This window comes from Phytophthora ramorum, assembly GCF_020800215.1.
Source record: "Phytophthora ramorum isolate Pr-102 chromosome Unknown Phyram_PR-102_s0010, whole genome shotgun sequence".
In the NCBI taxonomy this organism is placed as follows: Eukaryota; Oomycota; class Peronosporomycetes; order Peronosporales; family Peronosporaceae; genus Phytophthora; species Phytophthora ramorum.
In genome coordinates this window covers 62176-88406 of record NW_027150656.1, presented here as the reverse complement: position 1 = coordinate 88406, position 26231 = coordinate 62176, and the positions used below count along the sequence as shown (strand labels likewise).

Genomic DNA, 26231 nt, shown 5'->3' with positions numbered 1-26231 from the left:
ACCGATGAGTCCATACTAGATCCAAATGCCACGAAGTTTATGCTTTTTGTATCACCCCCCACAAGAGGTGTAAAGCTTGATGTTTCTGACAGCCTCCATGCTAACTGGAAAGTTTGTAGATATCCAGTCTGGCCATTTTTATCACTTCCAGGGTAGACTTGGATGCGAGATACGATTGTCGGTTTAGGAAAACTAATTTGAACCCACTCATTTGCCGAACCGGATTTAGCGCACCAAGATCCATTTGTTGTGTCACTACGAATGACATCGAGCCCACCATAGCCGTATCCATGCATTTCGCTGTTGTCAAGGTAAGAACTAGCTGTTATAGAACCAGCCTTTATCACTCGTCGCGCTGATTCACCTATTAATCTGCTTTCGGCACCTAGTGCATAAACTCGTTAGAAGTACGACATCACACTTCCTGAACGTTACATGAACTTGGACAAATACGTACTTTTAGAGCAGCATGCAAGGTTTGCATTCTCAGCGTTCTGTTCTACCTTTCCAGCAGAATTTGAGCAAGCAGGTGCTGTCATAGTGCCTTGGGTGGCTGAAGGAAACGCTATTGAGCTATAGTGAGGGTCAACACAGAGCGAATCAAAATCCTGCGGATCACACAATCGTAAATTTTGGCTGCTGCAGTAAGTTTGCCCCCCAGCTTGTGTGATCTGGTCCTTTGTCCGCTTAAAGAAAGTAGGAACTGTACACGTCACACACGGCATGGTTAAACCTCCTGCTGAACATAGTTGCAGCAACACGATGTAGGACAAACCTGAATAAGAGACGAGTTCCTGAACTTGAAAAAGCGCTATTGCTCCAGCAAAGTAGTGAAACCGTGATATCCACCCCGTAAACCTAGCACTTTGCGCTGAGAGAACTGCCTCTTTAGCGATAGTAGGTGCTCCAAGGAACGCCATCGATATTGTGTCCAGCTCTCCATCAATGAAAATACGAAGATGTTGGTCGTTTACCGTAAATATGATGGCTATATAATGCCAGCTATCGTCCGATATATACTTCTGAGAGTCGATAGCAAAGGAATTCGTCGAAACACTCAGTTTTCCGTCACTGTTGATCGAAACATTGAAATATGCGGTACCCATTGGATCACGCAGAAGCAAAATGTTCGTGTTAGTGCTTCGGGTGCGAACACTTGTTGCCGTACTAAAGTCTAGGTCGCCAAACAGAAAGTCAAAATTTTCATTGCTTAATAGATCGTGGGTAATATTTCCAAAAAATATTCCTCCGCTGGCCGTATAGTGGACATTCCCATTGACCCCTTCGCTAAGTTGAGCTGCTTCAGTAAATGTTGTGATTGTCGACACAATATCAAACCGTGGTGGCTCATTAACGTCAACTACAGCAATTGTAATTTTACCGCATCCTTTCATTACAGAAATATAATTATTTCTTTCCCCATCATCGATTGCGCAAAGAACAAAGGACCACAAGGGCTGAGTTTCAAAATCGAGCGAAGTTTCCCAAATTGAGATATCTGCTGCAGTCCTGTTCACTGGACGAAATCGAAATTTGTCCGTATCAGGGATGGTAAAGAACGATAAAACGCTTCCTGCATAAGTGTCAATACCCCAGACACGGCCAATAGTACTGCCAATCTCAACGTTCTCAGGCACGCTAAACACAAATTCTCCTACCACAGGCGGTGAATTTACACTGCTTACTGAAATTATCAATTGTTGATTTTTCTCTGAGGTGAGTCCACTGCCATTGTTATCGATCGCTTCAATCTCGATATTGAATGTTTCCAACGCGTTTACTTTTCGGACCATAGTTATCACTCCAGCGCTGCTCATAGCAAACACGCCATTCGAATTATCACTGATGATTTTAAATTGAAGTTCGTCTACGACACCGTCAGGATCCAAAGCGCTCACGCGATGTACTACGCCGTCCACATTGGCAGATTCGGGAATATTTAGTTGAACAATCAATTTAGTAAAAAATGGCGGTTCGTTAACATCGGTGATGCCCACGTGTACCATAAAACTTACGATATTCCCACCATTGTCAATAACTCGACAAGAAAGATGAGCCATTGTGACAGCTTCGTAATTAAGCCCCTCTGAGCTTAGAACATAAATCTGCCCTGTAGAACTCATGCCAAACAATTTATCCGATGGAGCGGAAGACACAATTTCAAAAAGCGAGCTGTCTCCAACATCTTGGTCTGAAAAGTACATGCTCATAGGATTTCCAACCATCGATCCATTCGGAGTATTTTCTGGAATACTCAGAATAACGGGATCTTCGACCAGAAGCTTTGGAGGCTCATTTATATCACTTATTAGCACAGTACACATCTGTGATATTGATAGGCGGCCCTCACTCATACTAGAAGTATCAGACACCGTGACCACAACGTCAAAACGTTTTTGCTGCTCGAAATCCACTTTTGCTCCTCTTACCTCCAGTTGCGCGTTCGAGGCCGACGAATGCACAATGCGAAAAGCTGTGCTATTATCGTCAGCTGCAAAGTTCGAGGTATACGTGAAAGTAAGAGTCTGATTTTCAGGATCTGACCCTTCCAAATACGCTACAATAGTACCCAGTGGTGCATTTTCTGAAAGGGTAAGCACATTCAGAGATACTGTAGGTGGCTCGTTCATATCAAGCACATTGATTATAATATCAACAGTAACCGTAAAATTATCGCTGTCAGTTATCTTCACTTGGAACTGATACTGAGCAACACGTTCATAATCAATAGCAGCATTTGCAGTGACAAAAAGTTGACCTGTCGTTACGGATATTCCAAATGGAAGTTCTTGTCCGGTGGCAATAATTACAAATTCAAAAGAATCAGCACTGCCTTCAGGATCCAACGGCCTGAGGGCATCACCAACGAGAGTATACGCCCCTGAATTTTCATTCACATAAAAAACTTGGGGGCTCGACAAGACAGGTGGTTCATTCACATCGAGTACGTTAATATTCACCCAAATACTCGTTGACAGCTCCGTATCCGTTGCCTCAATCAGTACTCGATATAATTGTTTCGTTTCGTAATCAAGCAACTTACTCTGGCTTAGTACAAATTGGCCAGTCGTTTTTTCAATAGTAAATGCACCGGGTGAATCTTGCTGCAGTATCGTGTACTGCAGCATCGACGATGAATCCTGGTCGATAGCACGAACTGGACGCCCAACAGGTGTGCTTTCGTCACTGTTCTCTGGGATTGATATATCGATTTGTGCACTGACAATCGAGTTAAGATTTTGAACGGAGACTGGCATCCATTCCCCAGACTCAATCTGGAATTCTACAGAAATAGCGTGGTTTGATGGTGCATAAAGGTATAGCATTATGTCGTGTCTTCCACGTCGTAGATCTCCAGCGTCAACTTCGTCGCTATACTGCAGATCAAAACCAGGTCGAGTCAACGCCTTCCCCGTAAACACGAGCCTGTCAATCATGAATACAGCGTTTAATTTGACGCTGCTAAGGATACGAAAGACTGTATTGGCTTTTGATCGCAAAAGTAAGTTCCATCCGATGACAGCAGCATATTCGCCTTCAAATCCGTTCGGGCAGAATGCACCATTACTGAATTCGGTAATACTTTCAATGTTCCCACAACAATACCCAAGTGGCTGACTAGCTGATAGAATCATTGTCGCAAGTTCCATTCCTTCCAGCTTGGCAAAGGTGTCTGCGCTAGCCCTTTTAGTTTTAACAGTTAGCGAGTAGTCAATCGTGAAAATTGGTGCTTCGTTTACATCGCCAATTACAACTTTAATCAATGCTGATGCAGTTAGCGATGGCGTAGCACTGTCTCTAACTGTAACTTCAATCTCGTACGAAGCTGTCCACTCATAGTCGAGAGAATTCGAGCGTGTAACGTAGATTTGTCCATTACAAGACTGGATACCGAAAAGTTCGTGCCCGTCATCCTTTGTGATCGTGAAACTCAAACGCTGGCCAATATCTGGATCTGAGGCCAACATTGGAGCACCCACTAAGGCACCTTCTGAAGCATTCTCATCAATGTTTACTTGCATGGGAAAAATAACTGGTGGTTCGTTCACGTCAATAATTTTGACAGTAAACATAGCACTAGAACACAACTTCATTGAGTCGCAGGCAAGTAGCGAGAATGAATACTCTGCTTTGACCTCATAATCCAGATTTGCTCTAAAAACGACAAGTTCATTGTTGTCAAAGGCAAAAGGTAACTTGCTGGCATTGCCTCCAATGGAATATATCACGGTATCTCCTTCCGGGTCGACAGCAATTACACTCGCATCATTCACGATGACAGTATCAATGGCGCTATTCTCTTCGATATCAGCACCATACAGTTTGAAAATGGGGGCTTCGTTCGCGTCGACAACACGAATTTCGATTTGTTCAGTTGTGGAAAGACCTGCGAGGTCTGTTGCCGTAACGCCAAGGAAATACGATTTACAAACCTCAAAATTAAATGCAGATGTATCGATGGCAAAGATTCTTCCAGTATCACCATCGATACGAAACGATGAACTTACGTTGCTACTGATCAAAGAAAAGCTTACTCGATCGTTTTTGTCAGGATCACTAGCAGAAACGTTTAGCAGAGGGACGGAAGGATCTTGAGCCGATTCTTTGGTGAACTCTAAAATTGACCCAACTTGACCAGGTACTATAAAAGGAGGCTCGTTTATATCTATGATATAGACAGTGACAACACCACTTGACGTACACGGCTCCAGAGCATCATCAGTGACGTAAATTGCGAGGTCAACTGACGGTAGTGTTTCATAATTCAATACCGACGGGTCAGCGACTGTAACGACTCCGGAGTATTTGCTAATTACAAATATATCTGATTCCAGCGAGAATGTCAGCCTCCCAAATGCATGGAGTCCATAATCTTCATCCATTGCATTAATGTTATCACCAATTGACGAGCCGACAGCACTGTTCTCATTAATGTAGCGTACCTGGTTTGGAACGTAGGGACAATCATTTGTGTCGATCACATTGATAGCTAGCGGGCAACGCACAGTGTTGACTTTGTCACTGACCAAGAGATCAAGCGCATAGTAGGGTTTTGCTTCGAAATTAATTAACGCCAGGTCTTTTACAAAGACGGACCCAGTAGAGTTTGTATAAAATGTTCCGTTCGCCTCCATTGCAAATGACAGTGGCTTGTTTTCGGGATCTATTGCCCCACTTTGCAATAACCATTTATTATACCCTGCTAGCTGTTCTTGAACATATAATATTTGGATTTCACCACAAACGGGCGGTTCATCAACATCAAGTACTCGTACTACCATCCTACAAACAATGTAGTTTGCGGATGAATAGTAAACAGCAAATGTCAAAGAATAGGTGGACTGTTGCTCATAGTCGAGCGGCACCAGATTATTCACCGAAATTTCTCCAGTCGTTGTATTTAGTGTAAAAGGCACTAGTGGTTCTTGCAGAGAAAAGCTGTTCGGAACATACGCTTCAGGTAATACTTTTACTCGACCCACGATAGCCCCCACGGCATTCTCAGATACTGCCAAATTCTGATCTTTTTCCAAACAAGTAATTGACGGAGGATCCGAAAGCATGGTGACCACACACAACACTTGAACGTGGTTGTAGCCGTCACTCACAATAATCGACATTACTACTTGGGGTATAGTGGCGAATGCACCACTACCTGTCTTATTCACGCGTAATACTTGATCATCTGAGATGACAAAACAATCCAGATCAACAGACGAAGTAGTAATTGAAAACGTAAGAGTCTTCCCTTCAGGGTCTCTCATACCCATTGCCAATATTGGATACCCTTGGAACGCACTGCGATGCATCGATCCATTGACAACGGTCAGTCCGATAGGTGGCTCGTCGACATCAATCACCTCTACTATAACAACGCAATTTCCACTGAGTCCACCTGGATCAGTAACCAGTACAGCAACGAAATGGTATTGCTGAGCCTCAAAATCCATCAGCTGCTGCAAAACCAGTCTGCCGGTATTGTCAACAGAAAAACTGTCAGTTTCATTTTTGACGCGATAGGTAAACGTTTTATCAGTAGCGTCTTCGTCAGTGACGAGTAGTGCTCCAGAGAGTAGCGTGTTTACTGGAGCATTTTCATTGACATGAATACGCGCACACACCACGCTCGGGGGGTCATTTGCATCCAGCACTACAACGATAATTGAATATCTTGCGACTATATCAGTGTCAACAATCGTAAGATTGATATAATGACTTGGTTTTGCTTCAAAGTCAACTCCACTGCTATCCACGTGTAAGTATCCACTTGAAGAGTCCAAGTAAAAGGTACCTGGCGTACTTTGAGACATCAATGAGAATTGTAAACTTGTTGAACCCTCAGGGTCATCAAATATTAAAGCCATTGAAGGCTCGATGGGGGAGCCAACAGGCATGTTCTCTACCACTTCAAGTATTCCGTTCGCCAGTAGCAAAGGAGGCTCGTTTTGGTCTTGTACCTCAATATTAAATTCTTTGACTGTTGATAAAGCTTCTAGAGATGAATCATGAACTGCAACCACCACTTGAAACGTTTTCTTAAGGCTCGCCACGTCCAATAGTCGGTACCAGTTGTCATTTCTGAGTTTCAAATCAATCACATGCCCTGCCCGAAGACGAGGAAGCTCAAATCTTATAGCCCCTATAGCATATGCGTCGCTCTGCTTCTCCGTCACATTCACAGCTAAAAACAAATTACTAGATACATCCACGCGTACCAGTAGTCTATCACGCAAGGGCAGACTTAATTTGTTCGCATTTTGCTCAATCCGGGAGTAAAGAAACTCGACAATGGTAGTTGTTTTTGATTCACTAATAAATTGAACTCCGGTAATGGTCACCGTATCGTCCAGCCCAAGCGTAGCACTAACGAGCACGTTATCAAAGAGAAATGCCTCATAGTCAAAGCACGATGCCTTCAAAACGGAAAGTTGACCTGATAGCGATCCAATCGCCATGCAACCGCTTATACTTTGCGAAGCAATCGAAAACAACAGCGGTGTATCCTGGTCCGGGTCGTATGCAGCAATTGGGAGCCCCACCGGAGAACCGACGGGCACATTTTCACGCAATTGAAAAGAAGTGCTGATGATGACTGGGGGCTCATTAACATCCAGAACGTGAACTGTCAAATTTGTGAAAGCACTGAGTGATCCACTATCTATCACTTGAAATAGGAGGCTGTATGAATCGCATTGCTCGAAATCCAGTGCCTGGCGAAGGATCAAATCGTTTTCGCTCTCACTGTATTCAAATGGGCACCCTGAAGGTATACAAGATATAAAAGTGATCGTTAAGGTGTCATTGGTGTCTTCGTCTGCTACGGAGAGTACGTTGGTCAAACTCAAACTTGTGACACTTCCCTCGTTGATATATAAATCTGACGAAAAAATTGTTGGAGGCTCATTGACGTCTGTTATATCGATAGTGACGTCAAAAAGCGTCGATTGAATCGGATTTCCGTCGTCAAATGCCCTAACTGTGAGTACATACTGTGTCTCCTTTTCATAGTTTAATGAAGCGCCCAACTGATAAACTGCGTACGAATTCGTCCCACCACAACTTTTTCCAGGTGTATCGTTGCAAGTCAAATTGCACGTCGTTTGATGGAGTTGATTTTCTTGTTCGCCAAGTGCCAGCTTACTACACCAGCACTCAGAATTGACACCCAACGCCATAAATGGATACGCAAAGCATTGCTGGTAGCACCTGCTGTAAGGTGCTGTGGTATCGCTAGTAAAAGAAATTGACGATTCACTTTGAAGTTGTGAAAAACAACCAATGAACAGCTCGGGCCCTTCACTAATCAAAAGTTGCCCTGTTGCCGCGTTTAAAGCGAAAAAATTATCATCGTTTCCACCAACGATTGCATACGAAACTTGCTGTCCTACATCCCGATCAATTACTGTCAGGACATCCCCAATTGTACTACCAACCCGAGTATTTTCGCGTACTTCCCTGCTCTGGTTACTCCCAAAGGGGGGCTCATTTTCATCAAGTATGCCGACTCTGACGTACCCTGAAGCAGAAAGTGGATTTTCGATACGTAATTCTGTGACTAAAAGTTGTAGCGAATAGACCGGGTACGTTTCGTAGTCCAGCTTTTCACGCACAACAATCACGGATTTATTCTGGATGGAGAATACATCGAGATAATTGCCATCAACGATTGAAACCTCCAAATCATCGTTTTCCGGATCGTACAGAGCAATATCTCCAACCAACACGCCAATTTTTGCGGATTCGGAAACGTGAAGGATGGAACTAGGTAACAGTGTCGGCGCTTCGTTCACATTTATGACCCAAATGGTGATTGCTGTCGTTGTCAACAAGTTGCCACTGTCTTGTACTGATACTCGGAGCTCGTATTGACCCCGCGTTTCGTAATCGAGTCCATCGACATTTCGTCTGATGTATCCTGTCGACGGATTGATTTCAAATGCAGCATTAAATGGATCGCTTTGTAAAAAACACGTCAGGTTACTAGTACCCGTGTCATCGTCATCAGCATTTACATACTGTACCGGGGCTGCATATTGTTTTGTTAGTGTTATGGAACAAACATGTACGTCAACAAAACATAAAACTTACCGTAAGATATAAAGCGTGAGCACGGCTTGTTGGTGCTTTTCAGGTACGAGGACGATTTCCATGTCTGAGATGAGGAGTCCCAATACTGAATAGCAACAGTTGAAATGTAGTAATTCTGTTGGCAGGCGGTGTCGAGAATCACTTTGGATGCATCAACTGGAGTCCTAAAACTCATTTCAATCCATATCTTTGAATCGGCTGTTGTATCCCCAGTGATGTATGCGGCAGTAGTTACATCCCCATCGATTGCTTTGTCAATGCTGGACCCGTCAGATGATCTAGCAGTCAATAAATCAGTTATTAAGTTAACTCGGGTGCGCTCTGAAAACCAAGCAAGCTCAGCAATTCCGAAAGAAGTTGCCCCGCCATCAGATAAAACAGTGAGGCGCCAGTTGTGTGCCACGTTTCCAATTGAACCACTAATCAGTGGGCCATCGACATAGATGGTTTTGCTCTTCTCGGAACTCTCCATATTGTTTCCATGTGCTGTAGCGTCTACCAAATTGCCGTCAAATCTAGAAAAATGCAATATTTGAACAAATTAGAAAGGTTATGATTGGAATAGCTGCCTAGATGAATGATAAACAATAAACCAACCTGTAATAAGCAAGAATATTCTGCTGGTACGGGCTTAAAGACCGGGCAAAATTGGCTCTTATACTCTCAAAAGACTTAACCTGGCTCCACAGTCGCAGCTCAAATAATCAAAAACGTACAGTACAATTAAAAAAAATCATGGACGTTTAAATGAAGGCAAAATACAAACCTCATCGATTGAGAACTGAAACGGTTTTCCTGGACATCGAATTCCAGAAATGCAGTTTCCAACAATGAGAGTTGATGATAGGCCCCATTGAATGCCCACGCAAGAAATAATTTGCCGTCTGACAACAACAACTCCATCCATATACACCATCAGCTGGCCTTGGATATTATCGAAAGTCACCGCTACGTGGTACCAGACTTGTGGTGTAAGTACAACTTTCGTGTCAATTGTTACACCGTGAAGCGTCACAAGGAGCCTATCTCCTGTATATTCCAGTAACAAACCCTTTAGTAGTACTGCACTGTCCCTCCATGCCACAAGCGATCCCTCCTGAGTGTCTATGTATACCCAACTCTCCAAGGTGAAGTCTATAATGGCAGCTTCAACCTGTTGTTCTTGGTGTACGTACAACGTGTCGTTCGAAATCAGAAGCGCCCCACTTGATGAAATACTAGTGATGCGCTCGAACCCTTCGCAATTTGCACATGCGTCGCAAGAAATGGGCTTGAGAGTGTATAAGGTGCACTCAGCTGAGGTGTAGTTGTACACGCCTGACTCGCAATAGGCTTTCTGGACACATCGCTGCATACAACTTCCATAAGACACTATTGGAGATGATTCGATTGTCGCTGTGTCATCATTAATGGAGCATGCGCCTCTTGACCGAAATCTAGATGTAGCAATCGTGTGTTCAGGAACATTTTCGTCAATGAAAAAATGCTGATTTGCTTCAAAGTAGGGAGCTTCGTTAAGATCCGTTACAGCAGCACGCAACGACAGCAGCGTTGCAGCTTCAGCCTGATCCGATACTGATATATCTATTGGATAAGACGACCGAGTCTCATAATCCAGAGGCTTTACCAGTTTAACGTTATAGACTGTGGAATTTATCTGCTCCAGTGCGAACGTTGAAGAGGGGTCTGATATCTGCACTGTGCAAACATCACCAGCGTCTTCATCGAAAACAACTACTTCACCAATTACTGTACCCACCGTAGATGATTCAGGAATGTCTACGTTCATCGTTGTCAGGCTAGGAAATGAAGCGAGGAATGAAGCCTGGGGCGGATCATTGGTATCGATCACCTCAATGTTTAACGCCACAAATGAGCTCTTCGCCGGCCGAAACGCATTTCTGACAATAAGCGTTAAGTTGTAGGTGGGACGTTCTTCAAAATCGAGCACTTCAATTGCTGAAATCTGACCTGTAAAGGACTCAACCCGAAAAGTAACACTGCTATCTACAAGTTCGAAGATGAATGATGTCGAGTCACTCCGCCCTGTATCTGGGTCTGTACAGTATTTCCAGATAGCGTCTCCCACATACGTGTCTCTGATTTTATTTTCGGGAGCGCTAACAAAGATACCTAACGAGCAAACGGGAGACTCCAATTCATTCAAAATATCGATAATAAATGTGCACGTGCCAGCGAGTGGGGTTGCGGCGTCATCTCGAACCCGAATCGTTAGCGAATATAGCGCCTTTTTCTCATAATCAGGAGCCTTCGTGCCCACTGTGACAGCCCCACTCGACGAATCTATTTGAAATACGTCATCATCATCTCCAGCTGCAATGTAAAATGAAACCGTATCGATTGCATCTGAGTCACTTCCTATGACAGTACCAACAGCTGTACCGTAAGGCACATTCTCGATCAATTGAGTGTGCGCATTGGTGCACTTAGGTGGATGATTAATATTTCGTGATAGCACACCGATTGTCACTTCACTATACGCAGATGAATTCACTGTGTCCGTTACACGCAATGTGATGTTAACGCGTTGATCGTCAGGTACATACGCGTCTGGCCGCACAGATAGTTCGCATGACGTGGTGTCGCTGCTGGTTACAATCTTGAAATTATCAGTTGAGTCCGCCGAGATGGAGCACTTTCCTCCAATCTGTCCCGGATCTCTGTCATGTATTGGTAAGGACACGGTAGCATAAGAACCATCCCCTAGTTGACTAATGTCAACATGATAATAACTCTGCGCTGTAATAGCCCCAACAAACTGTGGGGGTGAGGGTATCATTTTGACAGCGATATCAATTGGATGAGAGAGCCCACTAAGCCCATCTGGGTCAGTGGCTTGAATAACGAATGAGTATTCGCTGACAATTTCAGCATTCAGTTGTGAATTCACAGTCAGCTTCCCCGTAGATTCAGAAATAGTGAATTGGTCAAGCGGATTACCGGAGTGTATTGAGTACACAAGTTTTGTCGATTGGCCGGTGTCTTCATCTGAAAACAAACATATTGAATCAAGGATCGCCCCAACAGGTGTGGTTTCGGGAATGGTAACGCCATCTACGACTCGGTTCACAACAGGCGCATCGGGACCATCTGTAATTTCGACAAGATTTGGACCAATCTCGGCGCACATGCCTAATGGATCGCAGGCACTGATGTTGGCCCCAAGCGAATGAATCGATAACGCCTCATAATCAAGTTCAGCTATTGTCACCAGGAAACTACCGTTGATACCAAAAAGCTCCCCAAATTTGCCAGCTGAATGAACAATTGTATACCTGATATTATCGCCTTCTGGGTCGACTGCGTCGAACGCTAAAATCACAGTTCCGACAGGAACATTCTCTGCCACTTGTTTCGTAAAGGGTGATCCAGTAGGAGCTTCATTTACATCAACAACCTGCACAGTCATTGTTGCCTCATCGCTGCTGCCTTTTTCATCATAAACTGTAACTGATATCTGAATTGCAGGATTCGTTTCAAAATCCATCGGTTTTGACCATAACTGAGAACCTTGAACAAACAGAAAGTCGCTCGTGGACGTTAATTGAAATGTCAGGACTGCACCTTTGTCCTCATCAACAGCAAAAGTACCTAGATTTCCTACCAAGCATGTGTTCCCGATGCAGTTTTCGGGAACGCGAAAAACAGCACTTGTTAGAACTGGAGCATCATTTGAGTCTGTCACAGCGATGCGATAATCACACACTGTTTGAAGCCCCGTTTTATCCGTAAAACGAACGGTGAAGGGCACGGTGTCCTGGACTTCGTAGTTGAGATGTTTTTTCAACGTCACTTTACCAGTGGAAGAATCCACATCAACTGTTCCTATCGGGATTTGAGATAATACTTCACATATCAGATGGTCGCCGGAATCGGGGTCGAATGCGTACCCACTCAACTGTGCAACTCCAGTCTCAATCGAGGTATTTTCAGCCACATTAAATGAAAAGGATACACAACTTGGTGGCTCTGGCATATCTTGGATCACGATAACCACGTTAGCGTGAGATTCCAAGCCACCACCGTCCTTTGCAACAACATCCAATACGAATTCCGTTGTACTTTCATAGTCAATAGCGTTGATCGCAACGATATTACCATCCCGAGTAATGACAAAGTTGCCATTCCCACCACTAGATATAGATAAGGTATGCGTGTCGTATGCATCTGGATCAATGACACCAACAGCAGGCATGAGAGTTGCGGGAGGTAGAGTATTTTCCTTCAATGCTCGAGAAAATTGGTAGCCGCTAATGATGGGTGCCTCATTGACGTCTACCACATTCACATGGATTTTACACGCCGCAAACGGTGCACTCGCTGAGGTCTCTTGGATCATGAGTGTTATTTCGTATGCGTTTTGATTCTCGTAGTCTAATGCCTTCATCAGGATTAAATGTTTCTGCTCGTTCAGTTTGAAAAGGTTTGTAGAAGTGGTCCATGTCTGGAGGTTATACGTCATACCGATTGAAGAAGATGCGAGGCTAAAACTGACATCCGAGACAAATCCAGGGTCATTTTCGTGGATGCTCAGAATGTGATTTCTGTCGACACAAATCGAATCTGGGAACACAAACGACAGCTTACGAGCACCACCTGAGCAACTATAGCCCGTGGGACACCTTTTGTATTCGAATCGGCGATCATTCACAGAACCCTCCGGAATAGAATAGTAACCCGCTGGGACATTGATAGCATTGTAATACGAGATTGCTTGTGATAGCGGGAGTGCCATCTGCAAGTTGTAACGTGATCCTGGGGTGACCACCTCGAACGTCGCTGGAGTAGTACTGTCATTGACGCCAACGAACAAAAAGCCCGAGGCTGTAGAGTTAGTACTAATCTGAGATATGCCGTACCCGGTTATCCAGGTACTCAAACTCGACGGAATTTTCACGATACTTGTACCAACGAGAACAGCAATATCCCCAGCACCCATCGCAGATAACGTGGGCATATAATTATTAGACATCGTAGCGTCAACAGTAGTATCAAACATCTTCGTGCCAAGTGCCGAGTACACTAAAATATGTAAGATATTTGCTGTATCTGCTATAGTTTTCACCGTTTCTCCGTTGACATAGACACTACCCGTGCAAGTTGGGGCGGCAATTCCGCATACCGCGATATCGATATCTAATGAGATAGACTGGCCGTCGAAACGATCGCAGCGCAAGTTACGAAAGCTTGCATCGGTAGATTTTCGGAATAAAATTGTTCTTTTGGCTGCAAACTGTGATTCAGCTGCGATAATGGACAAATAGTGTTGGGCCCCGGACGATGACACAAACGCAAATGTGAATGTACCATTTCGTGAGCGAGGAACCGCGATAATCCCATCTAGCAATACAACAGCACCCCAATCAAATCCAGCAACGGGCAGTTGGAACTCGTAGGTGATATCCGTCTGTGAATGTTCGAAATAAGAAAGCGATATGTTGTGTGCAAACCCAGAAGACCACCCTGTCTTAAACGCAGTCAGGTTTACATCTTTGAACTCGAAAACGTCTATAGAAACAGCCGCAGAACTACTTGTAGCAGCAAAAACACCTTGCGTAAGGGCGTCGTCCGTTGAACCTGGTTGTTTCGATAAAGGTGCGAGAAGATATGAGATTGATGACGAAGTCAAAACTACTTGGTCAGCGCCACTGGGAGAATCTGGGCATCGGCTTACGCTTCCAGCCTTACAAACACAACCTTGCGCACATCGACCAGAGCAAAGTGAGTTGATGAGACCTACTTGATCGCCGAATCGAGTAGGTGGACACTGATATGCTGTGCCTCGTCGGCAATAATACCCTCTTGGACAGGACAGTATTCCAGATTGTTGCTCATTCACCATCGATCCGACAGAGTAATAACCAGGTGGCACAATGATAGGGCCAGTGTTTCCTTCTGGGCAGTACACATTTCTAGAGGGGCAAGGCGCTAACGCAGTGTAGGCACAAGGGGCCCCGCTGGAGGGGCAGTAGAAACCAGCGGGGATTGCGCTACAATTTTGTTGACCTGGCTTCGAAAAAGTTCCATTCGTGCAAGGAACGAAATCTCTTCGAGCCATCTGATCAAATGGACCCGCATAACCCTCTGGGACATTCAAACATTCGCTTGATCCAGCGTCAGCAAAGGTGCCAACAGAACACTTAGCTGGTGTTGTTGAACCGCTTAAGCATTTGAAACCTGATGGGCACGATATGCACGCTGCAACACCTGACAACCCAACCGACGGCCCATACGTCCCGGCAGGGCACATCGTACATCCGTTCGAGTGTGATTCTGAATAGGTACCCGCCGGACACTGTGAACAGTCGCCACTCTGTGAACTCGTGTAGCCTGGTGGGCATCTGTCCGGCCGTAAAAGTAATTTTGAGGAGTCATAACCATCCACGTTATCCCATACTATACTCCCCGTTTTCTGACACCAGCTTTGCGCCCATGCAGCGTAGGATGTGCAAATGGGTAGCATGTCAAATGGCGCGTTTAAATCGGATCTAGTTGCACTAAGACAGTCTGCATACCAGAATCCGCTCCGGCTTCGCCTCGCACAATTTTGACTCGCGGACAGATCATTATCCTGGTCTGGTGTGCTGAAATACATATTACTAAGCGGGGTAAGAGCATCCGTTGCATAACTCGCCGTCGAATTGTACCCTCGCACAGTCAATAAGTATTTTTCCTTTTCGCTTGCCACTCGAAAATCACTATAAAACGCGGAAGTGTCCTTATAATCTTTGGATACGACGATGATTGCCTCGGTGACTCGTGCTGTGATAGTAGCCAGAATATCATTTCCAATCCACCACTCATTGGCAGAACCAAGACCAAACCCGTCACGATACTCATTCCAATTGCGATTGAAAGTTGTCTTGCCGTTTACACGGCGTTGTGCAACTATCCATCCGTCAGAGCAAGGAAGAAGGACTGGATCAACATTTGGGTCGAGTTGAATATAGTACTGGCCATCTGGATTCACATCACCGTTGGCAGCACGCTCGCTCTTCAGGTGCATGCATGAAACCGCGGGATTTGCTAACGATAGTCCTAGAGGTGTCTTAAACGATGATTCCACCTCAATTGAAACTTCGTCAATCCCAAAGGCACTGATGTTCAACGAACCAAAATCCGTTTCAAAACGTAGTTCGTTTGCTGCTCCGCTAAATCCTCTCACAGCAAATCGCTCCCTTCCACGGTAGAAGTATGCCTGTTGCGCTGAGGTCGAACTCTGTCCGTAGCAAGCATAGGTCACTGAGGTATCAACTTGCAGCTGTCGAACAAGTTGGGTACCAAGGTAAACCCGAATAGTCCTCGGTTCAGAGCTCTTGAGAAGAAGTGCTACCCAGTAAAGTGGTTCAAACACAAAATAGTATGTGAATTTGACGCGCGCGTTAAATGGTTTGTCGCTCTTGTTGATGGGGCTCAATGTTTTCCTTACAAAGGATCCGACCCGTGAGAATGATCTACCTCCAAGAATTACGATTCCTTGACAAAGCTGGTACCACTTGTCTGCACCGCTCCAAGAAGTTACCCAGAGATTGTCATCACCGCTTCCAATAAAAGAGTCTTGGAGAGTGACACTCCAAGAGGTTGATGGACTAACGTCGTTGGTAGAACACAAGTATCTAGTCGTTGCCAGTCCACGAGGATCAAAACTAAAAGATAAGCCGTCTGACACACTTTGGCCATTGAAAGCAGAATGCATGCCTATCCACCTTCGTTCGTCTGGTGCATTCGCAGGCGATACAGTATCACAAATGCTACCGTTATCACGTAACCACCATTTTCCTCCATCGGTTGCTGTCCAATCGAGCACAGTTTCGTCATCACTTGGTAGGTCAATACTATCGCCAACGTAGGCATTGGTTACTCCGGGAACTGTCGAGAAAAAGAGTGCTCCATATTTTCGGTGCATTGATATAAAATGCCCCGAAGACCGCGGTACCACTTGTTGAAGACCCATGATCTTACAACTATCACTGTCTTTTGGGCTAGCACTGCTCAGACAATTGATGTCACTGATGCCCAAATCACACGGCACAATCGTGTATCCCTCACCGCTATCAGCGGTCATATTGCAAAACGCATCATATATTCCTGCTGACGTCGCTATGACATATCGTCCAGTTGCCGCATCTGGGGCATCGACTTTGATAGCGTGGCAAGTCTGAGGCATATTCAAATGAATAGTAGCGGCACCTGAGGTATTATATGTGCCCAATTGGACACTTTGGCGAAAGTCTGATGCTGTGATAGCATAACATGTTCCATCCGTATTTGCGAAGCCTACACAGTCACTGCTTGATTGGCAAATGCATCGGCAGCGCTCTTTCAATGTGTACGTTTGAGAACAAATACCAGTTCCGCACGCGTCGCCTTTGCATGGGGTTGCAAGAGATACATTCTGTCCAAGTGCCCACTTTGTGTTGTGAAGAATCGTCCACGCATTCCCCGAAATAACCACTTCCTGGGTTCTTACAAACGCCACGCGAGTTGGATCTGTCACTAACGAGGACGAATTGCGAGTCATATAAAGGTTGCATGCCTTCGTAGCAATGTTGTATACGCCTACTCGGCATAGACCATGCCGTGAACAGCGTGACTGACACATTTCTTGCGACAGCAAGGCACCTCTCTCGACCGTGACAATTTGTAGTTGCACCCCTTTTAACTGGTACCCAGAACTCGTCGATGTTTTAACGTCAACTGTTACTGTGTGGGAGCCTGCAACACAATCGATAATAGAGTGCATTGTCAAAGGCTCACACATTCCTGACAACACTGTCCCCGCCACTGAAGAGAAATCTCCATCAAAGATCGGGTTTCCGTTTTTCGATATGCGCGCACGAAATACTTCGGTGGCTGCATTGCGGCAGATGGTACCACCAACACGAATTATCAATGTGCTTGAGGAAGAGAGTACTACCATTTTGGAGAAGATCGTGCTATTCAAGGCAGCCGTGCTGTCGCTCAAGGTTTCAGTAGCTAATGAACCCCCTGGAACAAATGTGGCTGTCGTTCTGCTACCAATAATCTTTCCAGTCTTCGTTCCTTGGTATTGATAACTGAGCAAGATACTCAGTGCGCTGGCTGTTGGAACGCTAGTAAAGTAAGAAAATTCAAGAGGCACACCAGAAGGGTCAATAAATGATTCATCCAAGCGAAACTGTGAGGTGACTGATGTAGTGCTTGTGCCGAACCCAAGGTCGAGACGAAACGTTTTCACAGTACTTTTGTCCACGAAAAATCTTCCCGTAAAAGAACACATGAGAACCCCACTTGTTGCAGGCGTCAGGGTCATACTTAAGCCAGGTATCGCACTCCATAGTGTGCTAACCGCTGTAGCAAAAGAAACTTGAGATGCCCTTGCACTAGCCCACATCGAAGTTGGAAGAAACGAGAAGGACACTAAGGACGAGGTATTTAGCTTAGCACTCGGGGTATCTGTCGTCGATAGCGCTGCTAAGTGCAATGCGAAGCGTCCGTCAACAGGTGCACTTTGGAACTGTAGTACTGATACCCCTCTGCCAACGTTGCTAGCTTTGTTAGCTTGTTCAGCCGTAAGCGTAGCTGATATCGTAAAATCAGGAGCAGCAAAGGGAGTCCATTTTGTGAGTTCCGTAATGAGAGCAGCGGTGGAAACGAGTACCGGGTTGGATCCCTCGCGACTGAAATATAGACTCGATGCTTCAAACTTTGCAGATAATCCGTAAACCTTCAACACATGAAAACCGGGTGTGATTTTCATGTCAACTTGGGTGGTTTTTGTGAGGACACCTTTCCAATACCCAGTCTTGCCCATCAAATCTTGCATCACCACACCATCCAGGACCACGACAGCGCCGTTACCGAGCCGAAAGGGCAGACCTAAATACCACGACCAGCTTGTATTAACTGGGCTAGACTCCACAAAGTCCACTTGCATCAGAAAACCCACGTTTGTGTCCACCTGCTTGAATCTGCCGCAAAGATCGCTCTGAGTGTTCAATAAAGGTCCCAGTACAGATAGTTCTCGCTCACAAAACCCGTCGCTTTCCACGGGTGCAGGGGCAGCGTCAAAGTCTTTCAGAAAAGTTGGCCCTTGCCCAGCTTTGTACGCTGTTGCTGAGAATGGTTTTGACGCATAAGAGATCTTTGCGTATGGACTCAGTGAAGCTTCAAAACGGAAAGCATTCGAGTGTGTCAGTTGCTGTTCTACATTTCCAATTGCAATAACCAGATACGTACTGGGGTAATTTAGTCGCGATTCGAGTACATTTTCCGTGTAATATCGAGCATCCTGGTGTGAGTGGTAATGGCAAACAACAATGCGTTAGGTGTTTTTAATACCAATGCCATGGTTGGTCAGCAAACTGATAACCTACAGTTCTGTAGTTGACGTGGGCGACAAGTACTCCACCGCTCGGAGTCACCAGACTCGCCGTCCTGTCCCCATCCAAATTGTCATACACGACCGACGGAAGAACTGCAATTGAATTAGCCTTTATGAAAATGACGAATACTGGGGGGAGGGGCTTCGCTTACATGGCGTGAGCTCCACGTTCGTGTCTGTCGGACGAGAGTTGACGAAGGTAGTGAAGCTGGGAGGTGCGCATGCCCCAGGGTGGAAGAGCAGAGCCCATCCGGCGAGCGTCCACACGGGTAGCGAGCGGAGAAGCATGAGCGGGCTCTGGGTTCTCTCGCTTGGGGTGTGGTCCGAAGATCCCTCGAAAGATATACCGGACTGTATTCTTGGACCAAAAGTCTAGTAAAAAAAAAGCCTATATTAGAACAAATGTAGCTACTTTAACCTGCACGGAGGCACTGTGAGCTTGGTGACAGCATGACTGCTGCTTCTGCCTTGTCGTCAGTCTGATGGTCTTGGCTTGCCTCTTGGTCAGATCACTACTCCGCCTCCTTGCGACTGCCAGTGACGTAGCCGTCATCGGCAGCCTCAGCCGTACCCCCCCCCCCCCATCCGGGAGGGCGTTACCCCAGCCTGACCACGACACGACTCAGACAGGAAGGCCTTGGCAATGCCGAGTCAGCATCTCCCAGCTTGCGCCGAACGGTAGACTGGACCATATTAATCCGACGGGCAATCTCTCTCGTCGAGAGAGCTGGCGGGGGCCCCCTGATCGCTGCTGCGACCGCAGCAATAGTGTTCTCGGGGGGCGTGGCGGCCGGCTAGTTCGGTGCACTAAAACCTCTGGCGGTCGGTGTAAGGCATCCCTCACGCACTGCTCGCTCAGGTGGTTCTTTAGCGCAATGGCCTTCACAATAGTCCCCTTGAGCTGCGTCCCCGGTGGTGCATCACCGTCTGCGCGTCCTCGAGGATTTGCGCGTGCTGCCCCGGCGTGATCGTAGCCTTGCTATTCTTCTTGGAGCTAGACGGCATGCTGGTGCTGGAAGATCGAAGTGGCCATGCGATAAGGCTGATCGAAGCTCGAGCTATTACTGAGTTACGCATATGGAGTTGCTTCTACTAAGTTGCAGTATTGTTACTCTACCTCGACGGCCACCAGTTCGGGCTCCAGAGGTTGACGACGATCACAGACACCTTGAATGCTGCTACACCTTCCTCTAGTGCCGCAGCATCTTCTTCTGCAACCGCTGCATCGGATCGAGTACCACACCAATTGTGACCCCTGCAGTACTTTCAGCCGTTAGTGTTGTCTCGGCTGCTTCTCCTTTCCTGATGTAGGCAGGCTCAAAGTAAGCTCAATGCAGTTGTTTTATAGGCATGTATTGGCGTATTCCACCGCTTACAGTTGCTGAAGAAGGTGTGCTTGGAACCACGCAGACTCCTTACATTGGTGGGTGTGCCAATGCAATTACGATGAAGTGAGGCCCTGGCCTCGACTAATCTGGAAAGGGGTGTCGTCGGCTGTCACTTGGTGCATCTGACAGTGATTGCCCTTTCGTACAGACCGGGTGCAGTTCTCAGCCTCGCACCGCCGACCGCCACCGTGAGAGATGCAGTAGCCATTGCCACGGTCCTTCTTCTTGCAGCCTTCCATGATGCAGCGGCGAATTCCGCCGTGCAAGTAGCATAGTCCAAGACGCTGCGTCCCCTTCGAGCATCCTGGAACCCGGCACTTCTTACCACCTCCATGTGCTCGACAAAGCCCTCCACCTTGTGAACTCTTGTCGCAACCCTGCACTTGGCATCGTGCGCCGCCCCCGTGGGTCTTACACCGGTTGTTTGATTGCGCTCGTCGAGTGCATCCTTCTGCTATACACTGCTTCGCTCGACGAGTTCCTTTCGATTTGGTAGACGAAGTGGACGACACTGTCGAAGATGAAGACGTGTTCGAAACTGTCCGCAGAGTCGGCGGGGGCAGCGGCACTGATGGTGCGAAGTACGGCACGTTCTTGGCGAGGAGTTGACTTCCAAATGGCGACGGAACGGGAAGGAGGAAATTGAGTGGTAACGGATTCACACGCCCAGGGGTAGTCGAGATTGTAAACGAGCTTGGACAACTGCTGGTCGTCTTAAAAGAGGGACGCGCTGATCGTGTCCCCGGACCGACGATGTCGTCCCAGGACTCACGCAAGAAGGAGTCCATGACCGGTGAAAAGTCAGGCAGCTCGCTCTCCTGTTTGATGAATACATCTCCAGCCATGGGTGTACGGCCATTAATGCGGATCTTCAAGTCAGGCGAAAGACACGAAGAAACACCGGCTGGAAATCCAGATACACCAGCAGCTAGTGGGTGCTGCACATTAGCGGCGAGAGGCGACTCCGTGTCTTGCGGGTTGAAGGCATCACTCAGTCCCGTGAGGTTCAATTCGAGATTGTCTTGGTCATCTCTTTGAAATGCCGATGTGGGTGAGGTGGCTGCGGAGACAGCGCCCGTGTTATCGAGCATCATCATCGTGCTTTCGAAGTCGTCGTCGTCCAGCAGGTCCATTGATGCAGACAGATTCAAAATATCCCCAATGTTGTACAACGACGCGTTACCACTGGTGATAGGCGAAGTGCGAGGATCCATGGCTGGCGGTATCGTCTAGGACTGAAGTTGGGATGCACTTGCGGTACAGAGCGAAATTGGATGTGAGGGAGAAGCCTACCTGTTAGAGGCAAACGCTGTCATAGTTGGTAGAATGAATAAGGTCCGGGATGTTGGCGTGTCCTGATGAGCAGCGCCTTCGCCATATGCCCCTTGTATCTTCCCTCCAAGCCTTATTAGCGATTCTGGTGTAGCTGGGTGAGATGGCGAGTCACAGCGTCAAGCTTCACGTCATGCACACCATTTTGTGTTGAGTATAAATATCCCTCCCGACCAGGTCAACACCCCCAGTGTTGACAACGAGAACTGGGTTTAGTACTTTGAAGTCTTCTGTATGTTAGCAAAACATTCAAAAGGAACTCAAATCTGCCACCAATGCTGAATTCATCCGAGCCTCGTCAATCAGAAAATTATCAGTACCTCTTAACACCATTAAGATGCTCTAAAGGATAAACGACTGCTGGATGAGCTCACCTTGAGTCTTCAGAGCGCACCCGTACATCATTTTGCTAAGCTCGTTGAGAACGAAGTCTCGTGTGCGTTCGACATCCTCAACTCGACCCGCTAGATTAGGCTCGACCTCTGCATAAATGCGCAGGTAGCTACGCACCACGGACGCAACGCAAGGATTCACCTCGGATGCAGTGATGACTGTCCATGATGGCGATCGAAATTCAAGCCCTTGTGTCTGCAGAATGATTGAGTCCGCTTTTACCAGAACAATCCGCTGGGACTCTTCGAATTTGCGAGAAAAATGGCTCCCGTTAATCTCAATGTCGCTCTGTTCTCCCCGTAGTGTCATGACGAAGCTCTTTTCGAGCGAGTTGGGCTTACTTCCGCGTAGCTGTTGCATTAGAGGACACATGCTAGTTAATGACAAAAAGAAACAGCGAAGAAACACTGCAGAACACGTACGTAGCGATATCGCTTATCGGGGATGTCGTGCACCGTATTTAGGTCCTTCCACAAGATCGAAGATGCTTGTTGGATCGAGCATTCGACTGGAGTCACAGTCTCGATCTCAATTACCTTGCCGTACTGCGTGTTATTGTTCACGTTCATTTTGGACGAAACCAGGCAAGGCTGGTCCCACCCGAGTCCGGATTTCGAATCGACGTACAAGTTGTCCGCGTGTTTCTCCAATATCTTGAGGAGCCCTGGGCTGTTGTCCAAAGGTTGTGGTGGTCGATAAATCGGAGGCGAACCACCAAACACGAGGTCAATACCCTGCGTGAGTACCAAAGGGATTAGTTTCACCAGGGCACAAAGCTGCATCAAGTCAAAAGATACCTGCTAATACGTACGTCAAGAACACTGCGTCTCTGCAACACCCCACGAAGAGACTCTACCACTTGCCTCTGGTTTGCCAGGATAACTTTCAGCTGCTTGTTGGTGTTTTCGGACTGCTGTCGTAGCACAAAGTGACGTACGGCCCGGTCGTACCATTCAGAGATTGTGGTGTTATTACGTGCATTCTGAGCTTCATTGGATGTGTCCTGGGGGATTGCCAACGCTGAATGCTTCGCACGCGTAAGCACATTCAGGTGAGCCTGGAGGACGAGCGCTTGCTCTCGAAGCGATGTCATCTCCGCCTTCTTGCGTTGCAGCTGCCGCGTGGATGAACTCGCAAATGTCTTGATTCGGCGCTTCTTCGCCTTCGGCTTTGTAAGAAGTCGGTCGCGTGTCTGGTAGTCTGCATTTCGAGTAGCGTCGTCTGCTTCGGTGTCTACTTTCGCGCCGCTGCTTGCACCTGAGTCCTCCACCTCGGTTCCGCAGGAATCAATGAAAGCCAGAGCTTCCTCCACCACGGTTGGGTCGTCGTCGTCGTCGCCCACCAGAAAACTCATTGAAAAATAAGCAAAATGCGGTATGGTCGTCACCACTTTGACTCCACCAGCTGGCCGATGATTATGGTGCGCTCGGGGCGTTTATGGTGCCCTCATGTATAGTTGTCCCCCCCCCCCCATCCTCCCGTATTCGCCAGGGTGGACCGCATCAGTACCCGTCCTTATTCCCATAGCAACTCGAACTCACGCTTGGTCGAATCAAGGTTGCGCCTGAGCCGTGCGCGTCTCAAATGCCTCTGCGTGGCGGACTCCATCGAACGCGGCCATGCTGTAGTTGCCTTGTAAAATAAACTCGCCGTTGATGATCGTCCAGTTGTTAGTGGACCATGAAGCTGGCCACGACTCCAGTCTTGATTGATCAGAGAAGAGCCGGCTGACACAAGCCTGCTCGACCGGCGGTGCCACGACGCAGCACCTGGGCTGCAAACTCACCGTCCTCACAGACGACCATGATGTCCGCGAGACTTGATGGGGTCGACAAATTGAGAGCGAAAGTTTGCCAGACCTGTGAAAATATATATTTAGTAGCATATTTTTTTCATAGGTTTAGCATGTTTTCGCTTTCAATTTGTCGATTCCACCTTACTTTGTTCAACTGATTCTCAAAACGAATTTTTAGTCCGCTCTAAATTTGTCCATTCCATTAAATCGCGAAGGTTACCTCGTTAAATGAATAATGATATAAATACTGGCAGAGGGCCTCTACACCATTGCCCGGCCTAGTTGGAAACAAGCCGAGCGCTGCCCGCGTTGCGCGCGGTGGGTGCATGGTTGGTTGGTGCCCGTTCGCTCGCTCGTCCAGCTCGCTTCACTACTATGTTTACTATGACAGGGTTATGTTTTATATCGGTATATTTTACTGTTGACTTGTACCACGAGCCCTAAGCCCGCTACGGCTCGCAAGCTTCGCCTCCGCTTGTCTACCATGCACTGTTTGGTCCTGGGTTTTCACCCGCGTGCTTCGCACACGGACTTCAAACCACAGGCGTACTCGCTGCGCTCGAGGGGGAATGGTGACTCTCAACAATTACCGCGCTATGCAAAACCACAAAATGCATTCCTTTCTTAAAATATGCATTCACACAAAGTCGCTGCCTACGCCCTCTCGAACAGCTGTCGGTACGCTATGTTCGCCATGTACACTCCGTCTTCTTCCTCCCGCTCTGGATACTCGACCAACGCCTTGAATCTCGATCTCGACGTAACCCTTGACATGGTCACATACAGCTGACCGTGAGAAAAGCAAGGAGTCGCCAAGTACAGTCCCAAGTACTGCACCGTTTGTCCCTGCGCCTTGTTGATCGTCATGGCAAAGGCAGTCTGGATAGGAAACTGCCTGCGTCTCAGTCGAAATGGGAAATCGCGGATGTCGCCATCGCTGATGAACACGATGCGCGGGATCAACACATGCTGGCCTTGCCTGTCGCCGGCCATGATGGTGGCGTGGATGACATGGTCTTTGAGTTCGACGATTCGCAGGCGTGTTCCGTTGCACAACCCCAGGTCGGGAATTAAGTTCCGCATCATGATGATCGGCATCCCCTTCTTGAGTTTCAGCTTGTGGGGTGGGATGCCACTGATGTTCATGGAGTCGAGCACCTCCTGCTCGAATAAGTTCCCGTCTTCATCATCCTCCACTGAGTCTGTGGACACATATTCTCGAGCTGGCCCAGTCATACGATCCGCTACGGCTTCGTTGATACGATGGACTATCGCGTTCGTGGTGGTGAGGATGGTGCGACCCGCAAAGTACTCGTCCGTTGCGACTTCCGTATTGTTGATATCGGCGTACATCTCGTCGATCATGCGCCGCATACCTCGCGGAATAGCTCCCGGTCGGATCTCCTCGTCCTCATCTGGATCACCGGCGGGGTTGTCGATGAGCATGTCACGTGGAATCTTCATGTAGTCATTCCCAGATCATTGTGTACCTCGTGTCTCCCCTCTCCAACCTTCAGCAGGTACTCGGAAAACGCAGCCATTTCTGCAGCACTATCGGAGGTGGCAGCCGTGCGAACACGCATGTTCTCTGTCAAACGCACCTTCAGGAAAAGTAGCCACAGTTCGGATGACTTCAGGCATGCGTCGATTGTCTCTGTAGCCGAGCAGCTCTTCACCACGGGGAGAATTTGCCTGAAATCTCCCGAAAGCACAACGACTTTCCCACCGAAAGGTTCTGCCTCGTTATCCAAAACGTCACGAAGCGTTCTGTCCACTGCCTCAAACGTGTGCCGATGCGCCATGGGTGCCTCGTCCCAAACTATCAAACTTGCTTTCTTCATCAATTCTGTGACCTGAGATCGCTTGTTGATGTTGCAAGTAGATTCACCGTCTATCTTCTAGGGAATTTTGAAGGTAGAATGCGCTGTCCGACCTCCCATAAGCAGCAGAGAAGCAATCCCACTGGAAGCGACCGCGATTGCAATTTTTCCGGATAGACGAACCTTGGCCAGTATGTTCCGAAGCAGTGTCGACTTCCCGGTACCGCCTGGTCCATCAACGAAGAATAGCTTCCTGCCTTCCTGTGGGTCCTCGACAGCTTGAGTGATCTGATCATAGGTCAAGCGCTGCTCCTCATTTAGGTGGTCCTCCTCGCTCACAATTTGTTCAAGAACAGATGCGTCATATCCCGTTAGCTCTCGTCGGATGAGGTTGTTTTGCAGAACAGACTCAAGCACCAGGCGAGGGAACTCGCTCAGCCGAGGGAGATCAAAGTCTTGGACGGAGTACCCACTAACACTGAGCAAGTCTTGGATACTCTTCAGTGTGTCGAACGTCACAACAGACGCTT

The 26231-nt window shown here is 47.3% G+C and overlaps 5 protein-coding genes across 5 annotated transcripts; all 5 read right to left on the bottom strand.

The window, feature by feature from the left end:
* Nucleotides 1-367: 367 nt before the first annotated feature.
* On the bottom strand, nt 368-920 carry KRP23_10411 (uncharacterized protein; the record flags this gene model as incomplete). The annotated part of the gene is made up of 4 exons (XM_067880857.1): nt 368-385; nt 458-499; nt 591-703; nt 776-920. 4 exons carry the CDS (start codon nt 918-920, stop codon nt 368-370), a joined length of 318 nt encoding a protein of 105 aa, XP_067741157.1.
* A 7969-nt stretch (nt 921-8889) lies between these two features.
* Nucleotides 8890-10378, bottom strand: KRP23_10410 (uncharacterized protein; the record flags this gene model as incomplete). The annotated part of the gene is made up of 5 exons (XM_067880856.1): nt 8890-8910; nt 8993-9104; nt 9187-9284; nt 9356-9384; nt 10345-10378. 5 exons carry the CDS (start codon nt 10376-10378, stop codon nt 8890-8892), a joined length of 294 nt encoding a protein of 97 aa, XP_067741156.1.
* An 8036-nt stretch (nt 10379-18414) lies between these two features.
* KRP23_10409 (uncharacterized protein) lies at nt 18415-19261 on the bottom strand (the record flags this gene model as incomplete). The annotated part of the gene is made up of 5 exons (XM_067880855.1): nt 18415-18468; nt 18539-18756; nt 18829-18880; nt 18966-19066; nt 19126-19261. 5 exons carry the CDS (start codon nt 19259-19261, stop codon nt 18415-18417), a joined length of 561 nt encoding a protein of 186 aa, XP_067741155.1.
* A 902-nt stretch (nt 19262-20163) lies between these two features.
* KRP23_10408 (uncharacterized protein) lies at nt 20164-21575 on the bottom strand (the record flags this gene model as incomplete). Its single annotated transcript, XM_067880854.1, has 2 exons — nt 20164-20193; nt 21153-21575. 2 exons carry the CDS (start codon nt 21573-21575, stop codon nt 20164-20166), a joined length of 453 nt encoding a protein of 150 aa, XP_067741154.1.
* A 367-nt stretch (nt 21576-21942) lies between these two features.
* KRP23_10407 (uncharacterized protein) lies at nt 21943-23440 on the bottom strand (the record flags this gene model as incomplete). Its single annotated transcript, XM_067880853.1, has 4 exons — nt 21943-21971; nt 22068-22437; nt 22509-22820; nt 22898-23440. 4 exons carry the CDS (start codon nt 23438-23440, stop codon nt 21943-21945), a joined length of 1254 nt encoding a protein of 417 aa, XP_067741153.1.
* Between the last annotated feature and the right edge of the window lie 2791 nt (nt 23441-26231).